This window comes from Brachyhypopomus gauderio, chromosome 20 (assembly GCF_052324685.1).
Source record: "Brachyhypopomus gauderio isolate BG-103 chromosome 20, BGAUD_0.2, whole genome shotgun sequence".
Taxonomy (NCBI): Eukaryota; Metazoa; Chordata; class Actinopteri; order Gymnotiformes; family Hypopomidae; genus Brachyhypopomus; species Brachyhypopomus gauderio.
This window is the reverse complement of record NC_135230.1, coordinates 11,379,022-11,399,458: the sequence shown is the minus strand read 5'-3', so window position 1 is coordinate 11,399,458 and position 20,437 is coordinate 11,379,022. Positions and strand designations below refer to the sequence as shown.

General features: G+C 41.9%; 2 protein-coding genes across 4 annotated transcripts; one reads left to right on the top strand and one right to left on the bottom strand.

The window, feature by feature from the left end:
• Positions 1 to 573: 573 nt before the first annotated feature.
• Positions 574 to 5,644, bottom strand: tpt1 (tumor protein, translationally-controlled 1). The gene is made up of 6 exons (XM_076983539.1): positions 5,488 to 5,644; positions 4,737 to 4,810; positions 3,785 to 3,972; positions 2,108 to 2,213; positions 1,699 to 1,815; positions 574 to 1,146 (listed from the first exon to the last, which is right to left on the bottom strand). Exons 1-6 carry the CDS (start codon positions 5,513 to 5,515, stop codon positions 1,144 to 1,146), a joined length of 516 nt encoding a protein of 171 aa, XP_076839654.1. The 5' UTR covers positions 5,516 to 5,644; the 3' UTR covers positions 574 to 1,143.
• LOC143484678 (OX-2 membrane glycoprotein) lies at positions 4,979 to 19,817 on the top strand. 3 transcript variants are annotated; one of them, XM_076983533.1, is made up of 9 exons: positions 5,574 to 5,768; positions 6,013 to 6,139; positions 7,838 to 7,934; positions 8,256 to 8,322; positions 8,473 to 8,793; positions 9,324 to 9,653; positions 11,007 to 11,288; positions 11,477 to 11,581; positions 18,536 to 19,817. In XM_076983533.1, the coding sequence occupies exons 4-8, from the start codon at positions 8,262 to 8,264 to the stop codon at positions 11,575 to 11,577; spliced, it is 1,095 nt and encodes a 364-aa protein (XP_076839648.1). In that variant the 5' UTR covers positions 5,574 to 5,768; positions 6,013 to 6,139; positions 7,838 to 7,934; positions 8,256 to 8,261; the 3' UTR covers positions 11,578 to 11,581; positions 18,536 to 19,817. The 3 variants fall into 3 exon arrangements, with proteins under 3 accessions (XP_076839649.1, XP_076839648.1, XP_076839651.1); XM_076983534.1 differs by lacking the exons at positions 5,574 to 5,768; positions 6,013 to 6,139 and adding an exon at positions 4,979 to 5,362; XM_076983536.1 differs by lacking the exons at positions 5,574 to 5,768; positions 6,013 to 6,139 and adding an exon at positions 6,479 to 6,742.
• The last annotated feature ends 620 nt before the right edge of the window (positions 19,818 to 20,437 follow it).

The following is a 20,437-nucleotide window of genomic DNA, read 5'->3' as shown; positions in this document are numbered from 1 at the left end:
AAGTAGCCTTGAGTAAGGTACTTAACCCCAGCTGTGTGCCGGGCTAGGACTGCCCCCTTCTCCTCCAGTGATCATTAATGTGTGTGTGTTCTCTCACTGCACAGATGGGTAACTGTAGAGGTCTAATTTTGATTGGGGTGAAAATCACAACTGACAATATGGCAACTTATGACAGACTATTAGAAGTTTAACTAATATTGTATATTAAGAATATTGCAAAAATACAGCTTACAAAAACAAAACAAATGGGGCACCTACTTGTTTAAAACATCCAATACACTTGAGTATTAAGTTACACAAGAGATCTGCATTGTAAAACCAGTACATGGCATCAGATTAACCCGTTTGTTGGGAGCAATTGTTGTTTTAGTCCAATAGGCAAAAGCAAGATTTCATACAAATATTATTTGTGACTATAGTAATAACGCATCTGCGCAATGAAATCTGACTGTACTAGCTGTAAGTTTGGCAACTAAACCACTTTAGTCAATTTTCCCACCAAGAACAAGGTATTTACAGATTGTCAATGAGTGGGTAAAACGCTTGTATGGTCCCCATTTACCACAGTAGTCATTTAGCCAGCAGCTTGACTTTATTTATAATTTTCACAAATAGTGCCAAGAAATCCTATACAATCCTGCAATTTGAGACGGGCTATGGAGGGCAATAACTGTACAACAGACAGCTGACATGCAGGCAGCAAACCAATATGCAGTCAGTCAACTTCGCCACTGTGACCTTTTTTTTTTAAATTAAAAAAAGTGGGGGAGGTGAAGGGAAAAAAACAAACAAACAAAAAAAAAAACCCCAAAACAACTCTAAGTGAGCTGTGACTTTATTAATAAAACAGTCTCAAGTTCAGCTCACTTAAATACTGTTCTTCCTTCACCAAATTTTGTGAAGGGACCTCGACTTTTCTGGAAAGATGAACACTTGAAGAAATCGAAGTCGTAGGCTCTGAGGAGAAGGGAGTAAAAAAAATAAATAAAAATAAACCCCAAAAAAACAAACAAAAAAAGAAAACAAGCTTCTGGTTGTTGTGTCTGATGGAGTCGGAGGGGATGAGTGATCCAATTCCAAAGGCCTCAGGGCCACCGGGTAGATGGCCGCCACCAAGGTGAGGCACTCCAGGACGTGGGAAGGTTACTATGAAAAGAACAAGAGCATTTCCCACAGAGCGGTCAATTCAGATGATGGCTCGTCACAGTGAGCTAGACATTTTTGTAAACCACACCCACATTGAGAGCCTGGCTGGAGTTCAACCCACCCGACCCCTTCTGCTTGGGCCATGGAAAAACGGCAAGCTCTGCTGTTTTTTCAAGAAACCAACGTGGCCAGCAGTTGGACCAATGCATGTGGCCTGGTCTCCTGCGCTCATCGTACGGACAGACAAGAGGGCGTGGAGGAGAACTGCTGATGCATCTAATCTGGCCCAGAGGCCACTGAGAACTGTAGCAGGGCCTCCAGATGTCCACACCCAATCCATCTCCCCCATCTTACCCTCTTCATGAAGAAAAAACCCAGCTGTAACATTATTTAAATCTAGAGAAAGGTCAGGCTGGATAAATACTGCTAGCCAGCCAAACACTACTGGACAACACACAACTCCTCAAATTTTCTCTCCAAAGTGGACTAAAAGTGTACATTATCCCCCCAAGCACTATCCCTCCGAACACACCAGCACAGCATAAAACTCACGCATTTCTCGATCTCCAGTCCGTCCTTGAAGAAGAGCATGAAGGGTGTTACTCCATCTTCGCGGAAGTCGAGCAGGCCGATAATGCCATCTGGGTTCATAGACTCACCTGTAAAAAACTACAGAAAGGACCATTTGGTTGAGAATGATATCTAAAAACGCTCCTGTTTAACGCACCAAAACAAACAAAGGGGTCGATCGAGCAACAAGGCACGTGTGTTCATCCTTTTCCTGATCACACCCCGTGTGGTACTGAAACAGTTTGACGATTACTCGGGTGTACGAGTGAAGGAAAATCCAAACTACACATGGCCAGTTTTATGGTTATGATAGACATCCCTGGAGCTCACCAGATATACAGAGTTTGGTTTCATTGACTGTACCGATAGACCATGATCTAGAATATCACACCTGATAGTTCTTCATGTTGCCTAGGATTTTCTTGACCTCGGCTTGGGCGTTAGCCATGAAGGGCTCTACCCGCCCAGGGTCCGTTTCCTGCAGTTTGGACTTCAGCCTGTCACACAGAATTATGTGCATTATATATGCGGACATTGTGATTCATCACACAGTAATTATAGTAAATAACTACCGTTCTGCATCATCTACATATCCCAACATGCACAACCAAAGCATGGTAGATGAAATGTGTCTTGTTGTCCCCAATTCAATCTCACAAGCCACAGACAGGACAAGAAGAAAGCGCAGGGACTTTTTTAATTTAGCATCAATGTCTTAAAAAAACCCAGGCAGCCACAAGAAGACACTGGGCTGTCAAAGGATGCGTTATAGTCACATTACAGGTTTGCTGAAGACTGTACTATAATGAAACATGATTCTGTATCATGGGTAACCAATCTTACTTACTATCTTTGACATTCAACTTAAATATCTCACAGAGGAGGACTTATGCTATCTTTTAATGAGGAGACTCTTTGGAATGTATTCATTCAGTGTTTTACCAAATGTTGCACAAGAACAAGCTAACGCTTAAAAAACGACCTTTAAAAATAACTTGACAAATGTGGTGTTTAATAGGGATGCACCGAAAATTCGGCCACCGAAAATTTTCGGCCGAAATGGCTTAAATTTGCATTTTCGGTTTTCGGCCGAAATACTTTCATCACCGAAACAACACGGCCGAAACAATGTACTGTGATGACGCAAGCAAAAATCGCCACCTGCACGCGCTTATTTGGATAAAGCTAGCAAAAAAGTTTTCCAGTGATGGCGCCAAGGCAAAGGACATTACACCAAAAATTATGGAACTCGCTGCCTTAGACGATCAGCCGTTCTCTGTCGTAGGGATTTCGTAGGCTAATAGAGCACATTGAGCCCCGTTATGTTTTGCCGAGCAGACGACATTTCTCAGAAGCGTGTTTACCTGAGCTGTTTAATGTTGTTGCAACTCACGTCACGTTTTTATGAGAGAATTTATATTTATCTTTCAGGCCAATCAGTTATAATTAAATTTAACTCGTATAAAATACATATATTTATCCTCTCAGATAAAAACGGTCTGCAAGCGAGTTAAATTTAATTAGTGGTCGGCCGTTGTCAGCGTTATCGTCGTTATCGGCCCACCACTAATTTTATTTTATAATATGCATTACTGTAATGTCAGTGCTAAATAAATATTTTCAAATGAAATTTTGTAGTTGATTTATTCTTTGAATAGCAATGCCTTGATTTTAGTGAGGTTAGCCATAAATCCAATGTTACTAATAATTGGCATAATGTAGGCTATTTCGGTGTTTCGGTTTTCGGCTTTCGGCCTTGGTTTCCTAATTTTCGGTTTTCGGTTTCGGCTAAGAATTTTCATTTCGGTGCATCCCTAGTGTTTAATACCTGACTGTCAGTTCTGCAAGAACCCCATAAAGACTCAAGTTTCATACTTTCAGATGTATTATTTACAAGTATACGGTATAATAAGTAAATACTAGGTAGAAATAAGTATTAGTGTACTGACAAGAACACAGTTAAATGACACCTCTCAGTGGAACTTATGCATCTACTTACATTTTTTTTAGGGAAAACCTGAGATTAACAAGTTAACCGCCTTGAGGGCTTGAGCCTGAGGACACTCACGTCTTCATATAGTCCTTGATGTAAACCGTGTAGGATTTCTTGTCATAATTGGTCTCATGCAGGTTGTGGTTGAGGACAATGTCGACGCCGCTGACAGTCGTGGACTCGCAACCTTCGTCTGCGATTTCGGCTGACGCGTTGCCCCCAATAAGCGACTCGTCGATGTCCCCCAGTGATCTGCTGATCATCTGCGAGTGCACACAGGGAGAGCCAAACACTTACAAAAAGGCATTTTTACCACGACTCTGGTGTAGTGTGCTTCATTAGGACATTAACAAAATCTGTGAAAAAGGCATCATTTCCCACAGAATTCCATGTGGCATAAACAAGACATTTAAGAAACATTAAATGCTATATATTGATAGCTGCTGACTATTTAAATCATGTGCAATGCTCTCTTCTCGAGGTGTTAGTGCATGTGAACTCGAAGCAAATCACCCAAACTTGTATAACACTAACAGCATAATGGTTGCTAGTACTACTTTCCAGTGTAAATAAGCAAGAGAACCTACATGTCTAAACAGATAACGAAAGTTTGTACAACTACTAGATATCAAAGCAACATCATTTGCCCTTCACAAAAAAAAAACAATCATTATCGATAAAAAAATTAAAGCATGTGCGTAACTGAAATTTCTAATGCAAAAATTCATATAATACACAATAACATGTCTATGAGGAAATATTGAACTGTACTGTTAACTTTAAAATCACACAAATTTATAAAAATAGAAAACAAACAAAAACAGGGTGTGTTTCGTGGCAGGGTGAACCCTACAAACTAGTCATTTTGCGCTATTGCGCAACATTTCACGAACAACAGTTCATAAACTCCGATAATACACAGCACGTTAAAGTTGAACAAAACGGAACAAGACTGAAAGGCATCTAATCCGACACAAAGAAACATGAGGAAAACAGCAGATTATAGAATATGATTTAAAAAACCTACCTTCCCCTCGACTTCGATCATCATGCCGTTCTCCGACTCTTTGATTTTGTAGATGTCCGAGAACATTTCATCCCCTGCCGAGCACGAAAGGCGAGTTAGTTACCAACATTCGGACAAGTTACTCGAAATACTCGGACACTCGTAGCTGGTGAATCTGGGGGTCCGATCTGGTGAAGATCTGAGGTCTGACAAACGAGCCCCGTTGGTGTGTGAACATGGCCACTACCCCCACTAACACACACACACACCGGACCGGCTAGCTCGTTACTGCAGCGGTTAGGGACACGTCGACACCAGGTCCGGTCCAAATAAATCTCTCAGTTACAAAAACAAACCGAGGCCGATGTTTGGGTCATGGAGGATCGGTGAGCCTGTTATCGGAAACTTCTGCGCATTCAAACGGCCGGTGGACAAAACTTAGCTAGTGGTTAGCGAGATAGCTAAACATGCCGGCATTTTAACAATGATTTGGTCGATTTGAGGGTTCGCGGGTCTTACTGCTTAACAACTATTACACACGACACACAATCTAGGCGATATGTGGTGCCATTGCGAGAAATAAACGAGAAGAGAAACAAACTTTGACTTGTTAAATCAACCGCCAGATCTTCACCCTAGACGCCGAGGTAGGCCCCAATTACACGGCGGAGAAAGAAGAAAAATCGACTAAACCTACATTCACTCCAACCTAAAAATATCCACGCGATCAAACTCGCCAAGTCGTTTACACTCATTAACCCTACACTCTTACCGGTGATTTTGTCCTTATAGATGATCATTTTGCCGGATTGAGTTCAGGGATTTCGGGAGGCACGAACTCGAACTGCAGTCTGGTGGCGGACTCAGCTGAAAAGGCCGCAGGCCGCTTTTCTCCCGCAGATACCGCTGGAAAAGATGACGTCGGTCTATCCGGCGCTGTGTGAACGCGCGCCCTCTAGTGGCCAAACACATGCATCGTTCACCCATTCACAAAAATGGCGTGGCAGATTTCAGATTTCATAGCAGATTTTCACTTCGTTTCAGCACTCAGACGTAGGTATATACAATGGTATGCGTAAAGGCATTTCATAGTTTTAAAAACATTGAGTCTAAAACGGCTTACTTCAAGTTTTGTTACGAAATTACAATTTGTTTCCAAGTGTTTAATCCAATTGTGCAAGATGCCATTAGATGTCGCCATAGGTCCGTTTAATTTAGCTAGTGGTAAAAGGACGCACTTTCCAGCGGAGTCGGTAGGTTTGTTACGACTGGGTGCAGTAACTTTGGCTGTTTCCAGTGGGAACGTCCTTGTTTCCCGGTCTCGGTCTTGTGCGATAGAAAGACATCAACCTTGTAGCTATGTGGAGTCTACGGTGACCGTGTTCAGTGTTAATCAGCGAGGATGTTAAACAGGGCACTGAAAGGTGAGCTCTTCTTATACATAATAATTTGCATATAATATAACAGCGCACTTCTGTGGCTTCTTGCAGTGAACAAGTGACAGCTTTATTACTGATGTGTTTTTTATTGGTTCATACACATGGTTTACAGTAGAGTGTAAAACGGAAATCTAACTTCCAGTTATAAACCTGGGGCATATATAAAGAAGATTATTTGCCATGTACCATTCTATAGTTTTAAAGTTTTGTTTCTACTAAGAACCAACCTATTCCAGTAAAGAAAGCCACAATGCGAGGGTTTCACCCTTATCAATCACCGTAAAATGGGCTAGTGCGCTAGTTTTAGTAACATTAAAAGGAATAGCCTACATGCCTTAAAATTTTAAACAATCCACGATTTGTTTGCTTGTTATACGTTTTTTTTAGGTTAGAGATTTACCCACGATTGTGGCAAGGAGAATTGAAGCCAGCTATTAAATTTCCAAACATGCACGGGGGCGGTAAACCCAGGCAGTTTAAAAATAATCCCCAACGAGATCTTCATCTGAGGTTTGCTTAAGGCATGTGGCTGTCTGGCGGCGTTTCCATAGTGCTCCCTCAGAATTCGACTCTGGGACCACATTAAGAGTGAGTTTCCGGGCAGCGAGGACGCTTGGGGTTCAACACCAGTGGTTGTAATAGCTACTGTTACACAGAGCAGGACTCGCTTAAAAACACAATAAACTAAATATAAATACACATGATTATGTTGTATATATTATGTTTTTTTCCTGTATTTTCCCCTGTTAGCTTTAGTCTGCTACCTTTAAATTAATTTCTCTATATGCCTGAATCTGTGTTCTATTAAGCTTTATGGTGAAGTGGTCTCCTGCTGCGCTACTAGTGTAGTTGTAGTCTAGACATCAAAGAAGGGAACCTGGACACTTTCCAGTTGATGCTAACAGAAGGGGGAAAAGTAGCAGACCATGGCAGGCGCAGGTGAGCTGACATACTTGGCAACCCTACCCCAACTGTACAGAACTGGACAATGAGGATGTATCAACTGGAATGTCCATAAGCTCAGCATACCCACCAAAAACACACAAAGCATGAGTTGTTTTACAGACATGATTGGCAGGTCTGCTTTTCCACCACGGCCTAAAAGAACTTTATCAGTCTATTAACATTATTTTGGCCTCAGTGTAATGCACATCAGTTTCTCACAGTATAAAGTGATGGTCATAATTGTATTAAGATCCTCTTAACTCTTAGTCTTTAAAGTATTCTGTCTTGAAAACAATCAGTTGACCCTAGATTACAGTTTGGTGGCAGACGTTTGGTCCTTTAATGACAGAAATGATTCTGCTTCTGTCGATTTGTATGTTAACACTGTCTTAATCTAGAAGCTTGGAAGCATTTAACATTCATTAAGACCCGACATAGAAAGCTTTAGATGCAGTGGGCGTTAGGGCTTTACAGGTGACTACAAACTCATCACTTTAACTTGTACTGGAACATAGCCTTGTGCTCCTTATAGAACAAGACACATAGAATCACATCATGGTTCTCACTCTGAGAGTCCTGTTACTCGTCTGAGAGTCCTGTTGCTTGTGAGACAAAACTAAAAATGACCTTGTTGAAAAGTAAATGGGTCCCATGTATCAACAGGTGTTAAACAAACAAACTGGCATCCCGTCTATGTTGTCTGTTTGTGCATTCACTTTGGATGTTGACTTCCCACAGACTGCTGCCTGCGTGTGAGCAGTGGTTGTTGAGGAAGAGGAGGGCGGGGGAAGCTGGCGTGTGATAGCTCGAGGAGAGATCTTCCTCCCACTCCACTGTAGGTCTCCATCTTCTCTAACTGAATCTGTGAAGTCTGCCATGACTTTCTGGCTTTTTGGCGTCCTCATGCTCATCCTGTGGTCTAGGCATACATACAGAAGTACTTTTTCATGCCCTTGGATTAAGTAAATGTTTGACTTAAACAATTACAAAATCTCATAGTGATTACAAAACTATACATATTCATGCCTCGGCTTGCACATTCATTGCCTTAGATCACACTGTACATGTTCTTTAGTCATCTATGTTATTTATTGGTGACTTCTTTAAAACAAGAAGACGGCTGGTGAGGCTTCTCAACTATTAACCGTTCTTGCAGGTTAAGATGCATCAGTGTGCCTCTGTGTGCCTGTGGGTGGCTCTGATACTGGTCCCTCCCCAGCAAGGTAATGCCTGCAGTCTCAGTCTCAACTACACATTAAACACCGCATTAAAGTGTTTATGCCAGAGCTAGAAAGGGATGATGGATGAATTCAAAGTTCTCTCTTCATTATCATCGCCTGATTGGTCGATGCCTTTTGATTGACTCCCCCTAGCCAAGGTCACAGCCCCCTCTCATCTGCAGGCTACACTGGGGCTTCCCTTCGTGCTAGCCTGTAACCTCACCCTAGAAAATGGGGACATCCTCAAACAGGTCCGCTGGCTGGACACCCACAATGCCACCGTCCTCCATTACGAGCCAGAGAATGCCGGCAGAGTCCGCAAGCAAGCCAGGGTGGAGCTTGTGAAGCAGCAAGTGCACTCCAGCGCCATCAGCGTCCAGGACGCCACCCCTGGGGACGAGGGCTGCTACACCTGTGTGTTCGACATTTACCCGTCTGGCCAGCAGCAAGCGAAGACCTGCATCTTCCTGCTGGGTGAGGTGATATCAACCTATCTGAGAGACCCAGAGGCCGATATCACATGAACATTACTGCCCTACGACTTCTGAAGTAGAACACACAGTGTTGAGTTTTGACCATTATTTGCACTAACAACGGGTGATTTCGAAGCTCAGATAAAAGTTTGAACTGTCTCTGTGTGATGGCAAATTAGTACAGTACAGGAAGTGGGCAGGGTCTGGTGTCCTTTATTCAGACTCTGTTGATGAGATTAATGTCCCTCCTGTCTTCATTTATTTTCTGTTTATTCCCAAAAAATGTACAGTGGAACTTGCATGCAGAGGAAAATTGAAAGTACCACATTAATTTGATGTGAAAATGTAAGTGCCCAAATACATAAGTGGGTGGTAACTGCAAAACAAAAACATCAAACATAAAAGCCAAGTCTTCATGAAAAACTAATATGTTAATATTTTTTCCCCCTATTTTTGAGAAATCAGTCAAACTTGCAGATGGGTTATGGGCATTTTGATACAATGGTCGGTTGTTCTTTGTCTTCCTCTCAGCAAAGGTGGAGGCTGTGGGCAACAGGACAGCAGTGCAAGGGAAGGCGGTGACGTTCTCATGCACGTACGCCCTCGTGGACAAGGTGCTGCAGGTCCTCTGGAGGAAAACCGAGGAGCAGGGCGACACGGCCGTCGTGGCCTCCTACACCAAGCAGGGCAGTGTGACTGTGGCGCCGCCCTTCTGGGGGCGGGGGGAACTGCTCCCGTCCCTCAAGCATAGCCAGCTGAGCATTCACCCCGTCCAGACGGAGGACGAGGGCTGCTACACCTGCGAGTTCCACACGTACCCGCTGGGCTCAAAGAGTGCGACGTCATGCCTGGCTGTCTATGGTACGTCCCAAGGTCTGTGATGATGAGGATGAGGAAGATAGTGACAGCTGCGTATTGGAGCCACTATTAAATTTCAGTGCACTATTAAATTTTGTGTAAGGTATTGATTTGACATTGTATAAGTAAGCATTAGTAAAATTTCAGTAGTGGAATAAATTCTCAAACTATTGCTTCAGTGCCATTGAGTCCAAGCTAAGGCAGTATTTGTTTATTTTTAACTCAGCGGTTTGACTCAATTTGGTATTTTTGGAAGACATTGAAGGTTAATGCCACTTTTTAATGCCCTCTTCAGCTCAATAAAAGAAGCATTTTTACAAAATGTGCGCTGCAGGGCAAAGGTGTTTGTGTCATTAAGCACACATTGCTCCCGTCTTTGTTGCACTAGTCAGGAAAAGGAAGACATTATATAAACACACAATCAATTTGGAACTATAAAAAGCCAATGAAGTGTCGGGATCATTCGCCGGTCACAAGCCTTCTTCCACTTTAACACGTTTAGCCAGCACTCTCTCGCCCCCTAGGTTTTCTGGGGCACTTCCTCTTTAGGGCCAAAGTCGCGCTTTGTCCGATAACTGGCCGGATGCGGACGCCGCTCCTCAGCGTCCACGGCTGCAGGCCCGAAGTGCGCTTGCCTGGTTCTCCGTCAGCGCCACCGAGTACATGCAGAAGACGGAGAAGTTGCCAGAGCGGAAGCAAGGAATAATAATCGTGCCAGGTCGTCAAAGCCTGCCAAGCACCTCCACCCTCTTTGTGCAGAAGACGGGGCCAGAATCACAATGAGGCACCATCGCTCCCTTTCACCCGTTAGTCCACGCCGTTCCCACCAAGCGTCTGTGTGCTCTCCCCTACCTGCTCTGGGGCTTCAGGAACGGCCCCTTTTGTTGCGCACTAGAATTCCGTCGTAGGCCCAAACGCCGGCCGTGATCCCGAGCTCCTGCGCCTCGCTGTGCTGGGCTGTGAATGCGAGGCCTTATAGGGGGTTTGCCTTGGACGGAAGCCTACCGCCATGACTGTGCTGCTGTTTGCCTGCACACAGAGGACCTCTGTGTTCCTGCCTGAGTCCCCCCCCTTCGTCAGCCCTTTTGACATATAATGAGTCTATATAGATTGCAGAAAAGTTCTATTTCTTTCCAAAGCACTAAATCTCTTAAAGTTCAGTAATGTTTAGTTAAGTATCTACTACTTCATGTATCTTAAATGTTCGTAATATCATTGATTCCTTTGGAAGATGAGGTTTACTGCATCAGCATCACATTAATCCCGGTCGACACTGAGACAGTAAAGGAGAGCAGTGGTGACCGAAATGAATGACTGACGAATTTCCCAGAGTTCCGAGTTGTGCTGTTTTCACAGTGCTGCCGGAGCCGGAGGTGACCTCCACCCACGTCAGACAGGGTGTGGTCCAGGCCAACTGCACTGCCGTATCTCGGCCTCCGGCTAGGCTGCTGTGGAACGTGGAGGGACACAACCGCACCCTGGGGCCCTCGGAGACATCGTCCGAACAGCAGGGGGACGGCACCACGCTGGTGGTCACCAGCATCCTGCTCCAGAGCAGACTTCTTGAGGAGGAGGAGGTGACGTGCACGGCGCTGCACCAGGGCCTGGACGCCACCATTTCTGTTCCCTTCAGCAAGGGTGAGCATAGCGAACATAGAAAAAAGGATTTATTATCTTACATTCTGTATTTGCCGACGGATATACCAAGCCTTTAACGGCGTGGTGCCATTTCGTAGCGTTGTTTGTCGAGCTCTATTCGTTTCACTTGTGTTCTGTCTAACGCACACTTTGACCGTTTCGTCCGCCCTCGCCTCTGTGCTCCACAGGTTCCTCGGCAAGGAAGAGCTATGTCCTCCTCCTTTTGCTGGCCTGTGTGTTGGTCTCCGTTCTGCTCGTCTGCCTGTGGGTTTGCCTGAAGAGGTGCTAGACAGGTGAGTGACTGCGGCTGTCCAAAACCCTTCGAGTGGCCCGCTATAGTAGGGTTGCAACGGTATGAGATTTTCACGGTATGATAACCGTCTTAGAAAATACCGCGGTATCACGGTTATCACGGTATCACAGTTAGTTTGTATATTATTAAAAGATACACTGACCCTTAAAGAAATTACAAGTTTTTTTGTTCAATTAAATATTTATTGTAGAAACCTGGAACTATTGTATACAAAATGTCTCCATTAAAAAAAAAAAAAAGCTGTAAACATGTTTATATAAATACTGCAAAATTAGAGAAACCTAAATCATGGATTTCAGTACAATTATTTAAGTTTAAATTATTTAGTATCTGATAAACTCAGCCTGGGTCAGTGTCTGATCAACAACTGTTGTAAACGTCCGTTGTACTGCCAAGTTAGAATATAACCAGATACTGCAGAAAGAGAGGATTTATTTCTGACATGACCGTCACAATAGAGATTTCTATTTTAAGGCGTTCACACCGAGTCTGGTTTTAACGTATGAAAAACAGACACGTTAGAATTTGAAAATGAACGCATGTAAATTAATGGCGTCTTTCACATCCAGTGAAAGCAAGGACCATAAAAAGCTAGAATTATACTTTCACTAGTGACCGTAGCGCGCGACTCCGCACAGTTCTCTTGCATTACGTTAACAAATACGAGCCTCTTGTAATTCCAGGACGAAAAATGAGAGAACGTGAAGACGTTAAGATTGGGCGTTTTGAAAATAAACAACCATTAAATAATGTGATGAAAAAGCTAATCATTTCGAGTATATGTATAAATATTTAACTTAAGTGTTGGGAAATATTGAAACGGACCTTTAAAGTTACGTACAAGTGCTTTAATTCCACCTTATAAAGGTGTATGAACCCTGCAAACATGACTTTGTTCATTGCGCTTTGGCGCGGCGCGCATAGTGCACGACCTCGCGAGACAGCGCGCGAGACCCTCGCGCACGGGTGGAGCCAACGTCATTTTCGCCGCTGATTTTAGTTTAGCTTTTTTTTTTAAAACATTTGTTAAGTCTGATGCACTTTCTGTCATTTTCACCGCTGTGTGCTGAGTAGCTGAACCGGAGCGGAGTTGCGCATGCGCGGGTCAGTTTCTCCGCTGGCTTGCTTTTTACCGGTAATAAGCAAACGCACACGGTATGATAACCGTGCATTTTAATACCGTGGCATACCGTGAAACCGGTTACCGCTGCAACCCTACGCTATAGTGATGATGTCATGCAGACATAATGTCTAAATGTATTTACTGTTGGAGGTGTGAGCTATTTATTGCATTTTGTTGTCCTTACTCAGAAGTTGTCTTGTGTAGCTCCATGGTTGCTTTGTAATACGTAATTACTGCAGACACATGACATAAGCTCTGACAGAGCTCTCTTTTATGATCACAGAGGACTTTAAATAACTCCAATATTTGAGATGTCAAACTCACACTTTGGCTTTGGTGTTTCAGCCCCTTTTAACTGTGATCCGAATACAAGACATTAGAGCTTCTATATTTTAAGCACAGTGTTGGTTTCTGACACATCTAACATCACACTTTATTTGAGGTCATCTTTTATGGACATACGGACTAAGCTATTAGTTAAATTTTCTTAAACATTTGAGTTTGTTGTGCTGTCATCATTCTGTCCTTGGTGTTACCATCTCCTAATTCCTCTACTGATGTTCTAATGAAGTGTGCACGTTCTCAATCATCTCCCAAACCAGGAAGGTTGTCTTTTTTTGTCTATAGCAGGTGATCTGGTGATTTTTGAATGACTGGACAAATTGGTTGCTTTGCCATGCAGGCTTTTGTTAGGTATACTAATGAAAGTGTATGATGACTGCATACACAGACAGGCCATGAAGATGATGTAGATGGGAACTGACTTAATCAATCAATCAATCAATTTTTTTTTATACCGCTCATTTTACAACAGTTGTTGTCACAAAGCAGCTTTACAAGTGCCGAGTCCTAGCCCCCAGTGAGCAAGCCAAAGGCGACAGTGGCAAGGAAAAACTCCCTAGTTTTTTTGCATGAGGAAGAAACCTTGAGAGGAACCAAGACTCAGGGGGGGAACCCATCCTCCTCTGGCCGACATCGGTCACCATGACAACAACAACAATTTAGACAGAAGGAAATATAGAAAAGGAAAAAGATGTAATAATGTCCATCTTGGTGTAGGCATCCGGTTAGGAGGTGGCCGGCCCAGGATGGATCGCTTGTCTCTCCTCATCTCATTATTCATCAAGCAAGCGGGCAGCCATGTCGAAAAAATAAAACGGGGAAAATTAGCTCTGTATGAGGACATATATAAGACAGGTGAAATTATAAACATTTCTGGAGTGTGACAGCAACTCCGGCATTAAGTTAAATTATTACAGCCTAGCTAAAAAAGGCAGAACCAGAAGGTAACATAGACTTGGGGGCATTCTGAGACAATGGCATCCGTCCACTGCACTGTCAACAAACTTGAGTGACCACGAGCAGTGACAGGACGACAGCACCAGTGCCCCAGTCTACCATAAAACCCTTCGTCTATGAACCCCTGGATCTGTACCTTTATCTAAGGGGGGATATTAATTATCAAACGCTAAACTAAATAAGTGGGTTTTCAACCTAGACTTAAAGATTGTGACTGTGTCAGAGTCCCGGACGCATTTTGGGAGGTTGTTCCAAAGCTGGGGGGCCTTATAAGAAAAGGCTCTTCCCCCTGCTGTTACCTTATTAATTTTTGGAACTAATAAAAGACCAGCACCCTGTGATCTTAGTGGACGTGGGGGTTCATAATAGGAAATAAATTCCTGGAGGTATTCAGGAGCAAGCACGTGCAGTGCTTTATAAGTTAATAAAAGAATATTAAAATCAATACGGAATTTAACTGGGAGCCAATGCAGGGCTTATAGGACTGGTCTGTTATGCTGAAATTTTCTAGTTCTGGTCAGAACTCTGGCTGCGGCATGTTGAACTATTTGAAGTTTATTTAGATTCCTATTTGAACATCCTGACAGTAGTGAGTTACAGTAATCTAATCTGGAGCTAACAAAGATGTGCATCAATTTTTCTGCATCATCCTGTGATAATGCATTTCTTAACTCGGCAATGTTGCGGAGATGTAGAAAAGCTATCCTAGTAATATTATCTATGTATTTATCAAATGATAGGTCGGAGTCGAGTATGACGCCTAGGTTTTTGGCTACTGTGCCAGGTGTAATGGGGTAGTCTGCAAGATTAAGCATTAGATCTGAAATTTTCTGTCTTGAGGCCTTAGGGCCCAGGAGGAGAACTTCTGTTTTGTCTTCATTAAGTTGGAGGACGTTTAGAGACATCCAGTATTTAATATCTCTTACACAGGCCTCAATTTTTCCTAAACTGAGTTTGTCATCAGGATTGGCTGATATGTAAAGTTGTGTCATCTGCATAGCAGTGAAAATTGACACCATGTTTGTTTATAACTATGCCCAATGGTAGCATATATAATGTAAATAAGTGGTCCTAAAATGGAGCCTTGCGGGACCCCATATTTAACTTTTGTACATTTGGATGGAATATAATTGAGCTCTACAAACTGATAGTGATTTGTTAAATAAGAGTAAAACCGTGAAAGGGCTGTGCCTGAGACTCCAACCCAGCATTCTAACCACTTTAGCAAGATCCTATGATCAATTGTGTCGAAAGCTACACTAAGATCAAGAAGCACTAACAGTGATACATAGCCTTGATCTGAAGCAAGGAGGAGATAATTTGTTACTTTGATTAATGCTGGTTCAGTACTGTGATGGGGCCTAAAACCAGATTGGATTTTTTCAAATATGTGATTTCTATGCAGATATAGGCATAATTGCTGGGCAACAGCTTTTTCTATGATCTTAGATATAAATTATGTGTTCGAAATGGGTTTTTAATTAGATAGCACAGTAGGATCAAGATTTGGTTTCTTTATCAGAGGTTTAATAACTGTTAATTTACATGATTTGGGCATGTGACCTATTGTAATGGATGAGTTAACTATAGTTAGAAGAGGTTCAGTAACAGCTGGTAATACCTCTTCTAATAACTTTGAGGGAACCGAGTCTAGTGTGCAGGTAGTACAATTTAAGGAAGAAATTATTTTCTCTAATTCTGATTGTGGGAGTGGATGAAAAGCATCAAGTTTTTCCTCCCAGTATCTCTGGGGGCAGTCATGGCCTGGCGGTTAGGGAACTGGTCTTGTGACCGGAGGGTCGTGGGTTCGATTCCCAGACAGGCCATGACTGAGGTGCCCTTGAGCAAGGCACCTAACCCCAACTGCTCCCCGGGCGCCGGGCTAGGGCTGCCCACCGCTCTGGGCACGTGTGATCCACAGCCCCCTAGTAATCACTAGTGTGTGTGTGTGTGTTCTGACTGCACAGATGGGTTAAAAGCGGAGGACAAATTTCGATTGGGGTGTAAAAAATCACAATTGACAAAATATGGCACATTTCATTTCATGCTATTTAAATCAATATCAACCAAACCAGATGACATACCAGTTGTATTGCTAATAAAGTGTTTTATATGTTGTCTAATATTTTCTATTTTATTATCAAATAAATCTATAAATACATTACTAGTGAGGTTTACTGGAATCTGATGTTCTGCGCCTGCTTGATCTTTTGTAAGTTTAGAAATAGTATTGAAAAGAAATCTAGGATTGTTTTTATTTTTCTCCATCAGTGAGGCTAATGCTGAGCGTGCTTTAGTGAGTGCCCGTTTGTATTCAACAATGCTACCCTTCCAGGCACAGTGGAATACTTCTAACTTAGTAGATCTCCATTTCCGCTGTAATTTACGTGCTATTTGTTTTAAGTTTCTAGTTTGGTCAGTGTACCCCGGGGCGAGCTTTTTGGATCTAGCCTTTTTATATTTGAGTGGAGCTACTGTAGTTGATCTGTAGGTATTCTCTACGCAGTCGGTTAGACTATCTCTCCTGGATCGGATGGCAAGTGGGCTAAAGCAGTTAAGTCAGGGAGGGTTTCAATAAACTGCGTTGCTGTTGATGAATTTATCAAGCGCTTTATACACTGCCGAGGAGACGTGCGGGTATTTATGTTAAGATGAAGCTCGAATTGGACTAAATAGTGATCAGAGATTGCTACGGTTTGCGGGAGTATACTTATATTATCTACGTCGATAGCCAGCGTTAGGATTAAATCTAGGGTATGATTTCGTTAATGTGAAGGTCCTACTACGTTTTGTATAATGCCTACAGAGTTCAATATAGAAGTCAGTGGATCCTCCGCATTATCAAAATGTATGTTAGTCTCCTACCATTATTATTTTGTCACTACAGACTGCTAAATGTGCTGCAAAATCGGTGAAATCGTTTAAGAAATCTGAGTAAGGCCCTGATGGTCTGTAGCCTATACATTTGTCAGGGAAATGCACTTTTATTTATGGATGGACTAATTACATTAGCTAATAGACTCTAAGACAAAAGCATGACAAATGTTATATAACAATGCAAAAATGTTCTTGCATTAGGCCTAATGACATTGTGGGCCTTTATTGTAGCAGTCTGATATATTCAGATAATTAACAGATTCAGTGATAGGAATGTTGGTCTGAAGTTCTTATTTAAATATGTTCTAAGTTCAAATTAAAATGTTTAAAGGAAACAAACAAATAATTATCTGACATACATATTGTCAGACTTTTATCAAAGGTATGGATGCTTTGTGTGAGGTACAAAGGAAATGGGGCAGCAAAGGTACTTTGAAGTCATGTTTTTGCAGGGCGCAATTTATCTGCAGCACACCAGGAAATCTGAGGAGTTACCACTTCCTGTCATACTCCAATTCGTAGCTCATGTTTTGAGTAACAGCTTTAGAAGCATTGAAGAAGACGTGTGAAAAGTCATTGACGCACTCTTTTGTTTTGGGTTTTACTGACTGTGGCCTGCTGATCTGAGTCTATCAAGCGACCTGTTCAGTACATGCCTCATACAGAACTAGCCTTTACAATAACTGCTGCATGGCAAGACTAGTTTATTTACAGGTAGATCTAATTCAGAGAGTCTCACAAAAAAAAAAACAGTTTAAGGCGTGAAGATGCAAGGTATAAAAGAACACTGGGAAGATAAATGGAAATTAAAGAAATGATCTTAAAACAGCTTAAGAGAATAAAAGAAAGAAAAAGTGAATAACATGCGTGGCCAGGGAGTTAAACTGAAGACAAAATGTGGCACACTTGACTAGCCTAGTGCAGAGCGTTGGTCATTCCATCACTGGCTAACCACACAAAGTCCCGGGGCAGGGCGTTTCTTCCTCTGAATGTGGGGAATGCTGTCTGCTTATCTCTCCTGCCCAGTTTTTACATGCACGTTGTTGGAGATCTGTTTCTGTAGCGATGAAATCTCGGGGGAGGCTGGAAAATGGTGCAGTTGGAATGATTGGGACTTCGGGAAGGAGTGAGATCTGTGGTTCGCCGGTTTTTCAAAACTCAGATTGGCATTCTAGTAAGAAGTCATATTTAATGCATGGTTGGTGCATTATGTGGCCACAGGCCATTTTATAAGAGTGGGGGCTACACTCGGGCTAGAGTTAGACTACTGAGCTGGAGATTTGACCTGTTACATTGTGGTGTTTTATTTGGACAAAATATCTAATCTTTCAGATTAGATACTACGTATTACAGTGCTACACTACATCATATTAGTGAAGCTGCTATGAGGAACTATTTGATTATCTGTTTTTTCTGATGACCTCTCAAAAGTCATAATTGAGATTACAGTTCTGGTTTCAGTCAGCACATTTATTTATATGTTTTTTGGAACAATTATTAGTGATTTTGTTTTTAAACATATTTTTACATAATCATGATCCACAAGTTATAATTTTATCTTAATATCAGAAAAATAAAGATGACCTGGGTATTCTACTATGTGAATAATCATATTTTCTCGCTTTCTGTGGTCAGATTGACTGGAATGAACATGGATGGATGAACAGGCTGCTATGACCGAACAGTAACGTACACGTGACACACACACACACACATACACACATGCACACATGTTTTATATACATGTGTCATACATGCAGTGTATCAAACAGGGCTTTTGGATCCATGGGTGACTTCTATGCCATGTAACTGTAATTTATGATATATGGCTGCAGATTCAGGAGTTTTTGGAGTCTTGTCATCATAAACATGAATCATAAAGCATGGCCTAAACATTGTCAATAGAAATATTAAATATTTCTTATTTCCTGTAAATGACAGCAATGCTGTGTGGTTTTTTTATCAAGAATAAAAAAGCAAGAATTTTGTCTTTTCTATAAAAATATTTTTATTGTTTTGTAATTTCCTTTTATTTTGTTGACCGTGATTTATGAAATGCAACATCATTCTGAGCATAGAACAACACTGTTTTGGCAGTAAGACCTTTCAAGATGTTGCTTCCATATTATTGCGTGCCTGCGTTTCCTGCTCAAGTGCTCCCACTAGAGGGCAGCAGAATCGTACCATGGAGGGGAGTCCTGCGGATTGTCGGTGTTGACCCAATAGCTACGTTTAGTGTCAGGATATCTACTTCACTGGCAGTTTATGAACCTACCACTGAAGTGCGAAACAGAGAACCTTTTTTTTGCTGTAAGCTATTTTGGAAAAATTAGTAGTTGTAATACCTTGATATTTTGATAACAACCCATTGTGTTAACACAGTATTGTCTTGTTTCATAGTTGACGTTTGTTTATAAGCAAACTGTGTCCCCACTATGGACCCGATGTCCACCTTTTCAAACCATGATTTGTGTCTTTTCTTGCTTACAGTTTAATTTAAGACTGATCAGGAAATAAAACTATAGACTTATCACCAGTCAGTTCTCTACACCTAACCCACATGTAGTGTTCATGGTATTTTGCAGTGAAATGGGTGAGACTGCTATAGTTGGAATCACCTGTGGCATCCTGTCACATGTTTTACAGAAAAAATTGAATGAATATTTCAACTGCGCTAATGTCGGGAATAGGTCAGCATGCCTCTTATTCAGAGTCTTATGTTAGGGCGAACTATGTCTGTGTAAGTGTGATTGTATGCAACCTGCCATTTGTAGTAGAAGAATGTGTTGCATGTGAAATTGTTTGATAACTTCAGGTCCTTTAACAGCTCATGTCCTTCAGGTCCTTTAACAGCTGATGTTGCAGTGTTACATTTTTACAAATTCTCAACTAATAACTGCTAATAAATTTGAGCCAAATGAACCCTTTAATTTGGGTACCTGTTGTATTTGGTTTTTGTCCCTACAGGTTTCCATCAAAACTTTATTTCAAATCCTCCCCTTGATTCCTGTTCATCCCCCAGAATGTGAAATGTTTGCCTTTACACTGTGAGACTCCTTTTATTGTAAAAACCCGAACACCAAGCTGGCGGTACTGCACAATGTATTTGAACATGAAAATGCAAACTTTTGATAATGGAGCATGTTACGTCCCAGTCTAGGTTGGGCCCATAACAACTGTGGTGAATTATGGTGAACCTATGATCTACTGACAGCTAATCCATATAAGCAACTACACTTAAGACAAAGAGTGCATAGTGATATAAGTATATAAAGGAAAACATGGGATATTTACAGAATAAAGGATATTTAGAACAGAAAGGATATTTTCAAAGAAACATGTGTATAACATATATAGACAAAAATGTGACACCCCACTTTGACTTCAGGTTGGCTAAGGCTGAAAACCAAAAATAAAAGAATAACCACCACACCAAAGGACAAATCACATAGCCACCAACCCTACCCAGGGTGACTTGGACACACACCATACAAAAACTCTATAATATGTACAAAAACCGAACAGCTGCGACAAACG

Excerpts from the sequence above, each read along its gene's own strand:
- LOC143484678 (XM_076983534.1), top strand. The coding sequence starts at position 8,262 with ATGCATCAGTGTGCCTCTGTGTGCCTGTGGGTGGCTCTGATACTGGTC. Across the intron at positions 8,794-9,323 it reads GACCTGCATCTTCCTGCTGG|CAAAGGTGGAGGCTGTGGGC; the intron begins GTGAGGTGATAT and ends TCTTCCTCTCAG. Across the intron at positions 11,289-11,476 it reads TTCTGTTCCCTTCAGCAAGG|GTTCCTCGGCAAGGAAGAGC; the intron begins GTGAGCATAGCG and ends TGTGCTCCACAG.
- tpt1 (XM_076983539.1), bottom strand. The coding sequence starts at position 5,515 with ATGATCATCTATAAGGACAAAATCACCG. Across the intron at positions 4,811-5,487 it reads CTATAAGGACAAAATCACCG|GGGATGAAATGTTCTCGGAC; the intron begins GTAAGAGTGTAG and ends CGTGCTCGGCAG. Across the intron at positions 2,214-3,784 it reads ATCAAGGACTATATGAAGAC|GCTGAAGTCCAAACTGCAGG; the intron begins GTGAGTGTCCTC and ends TCTGTGTGACAG.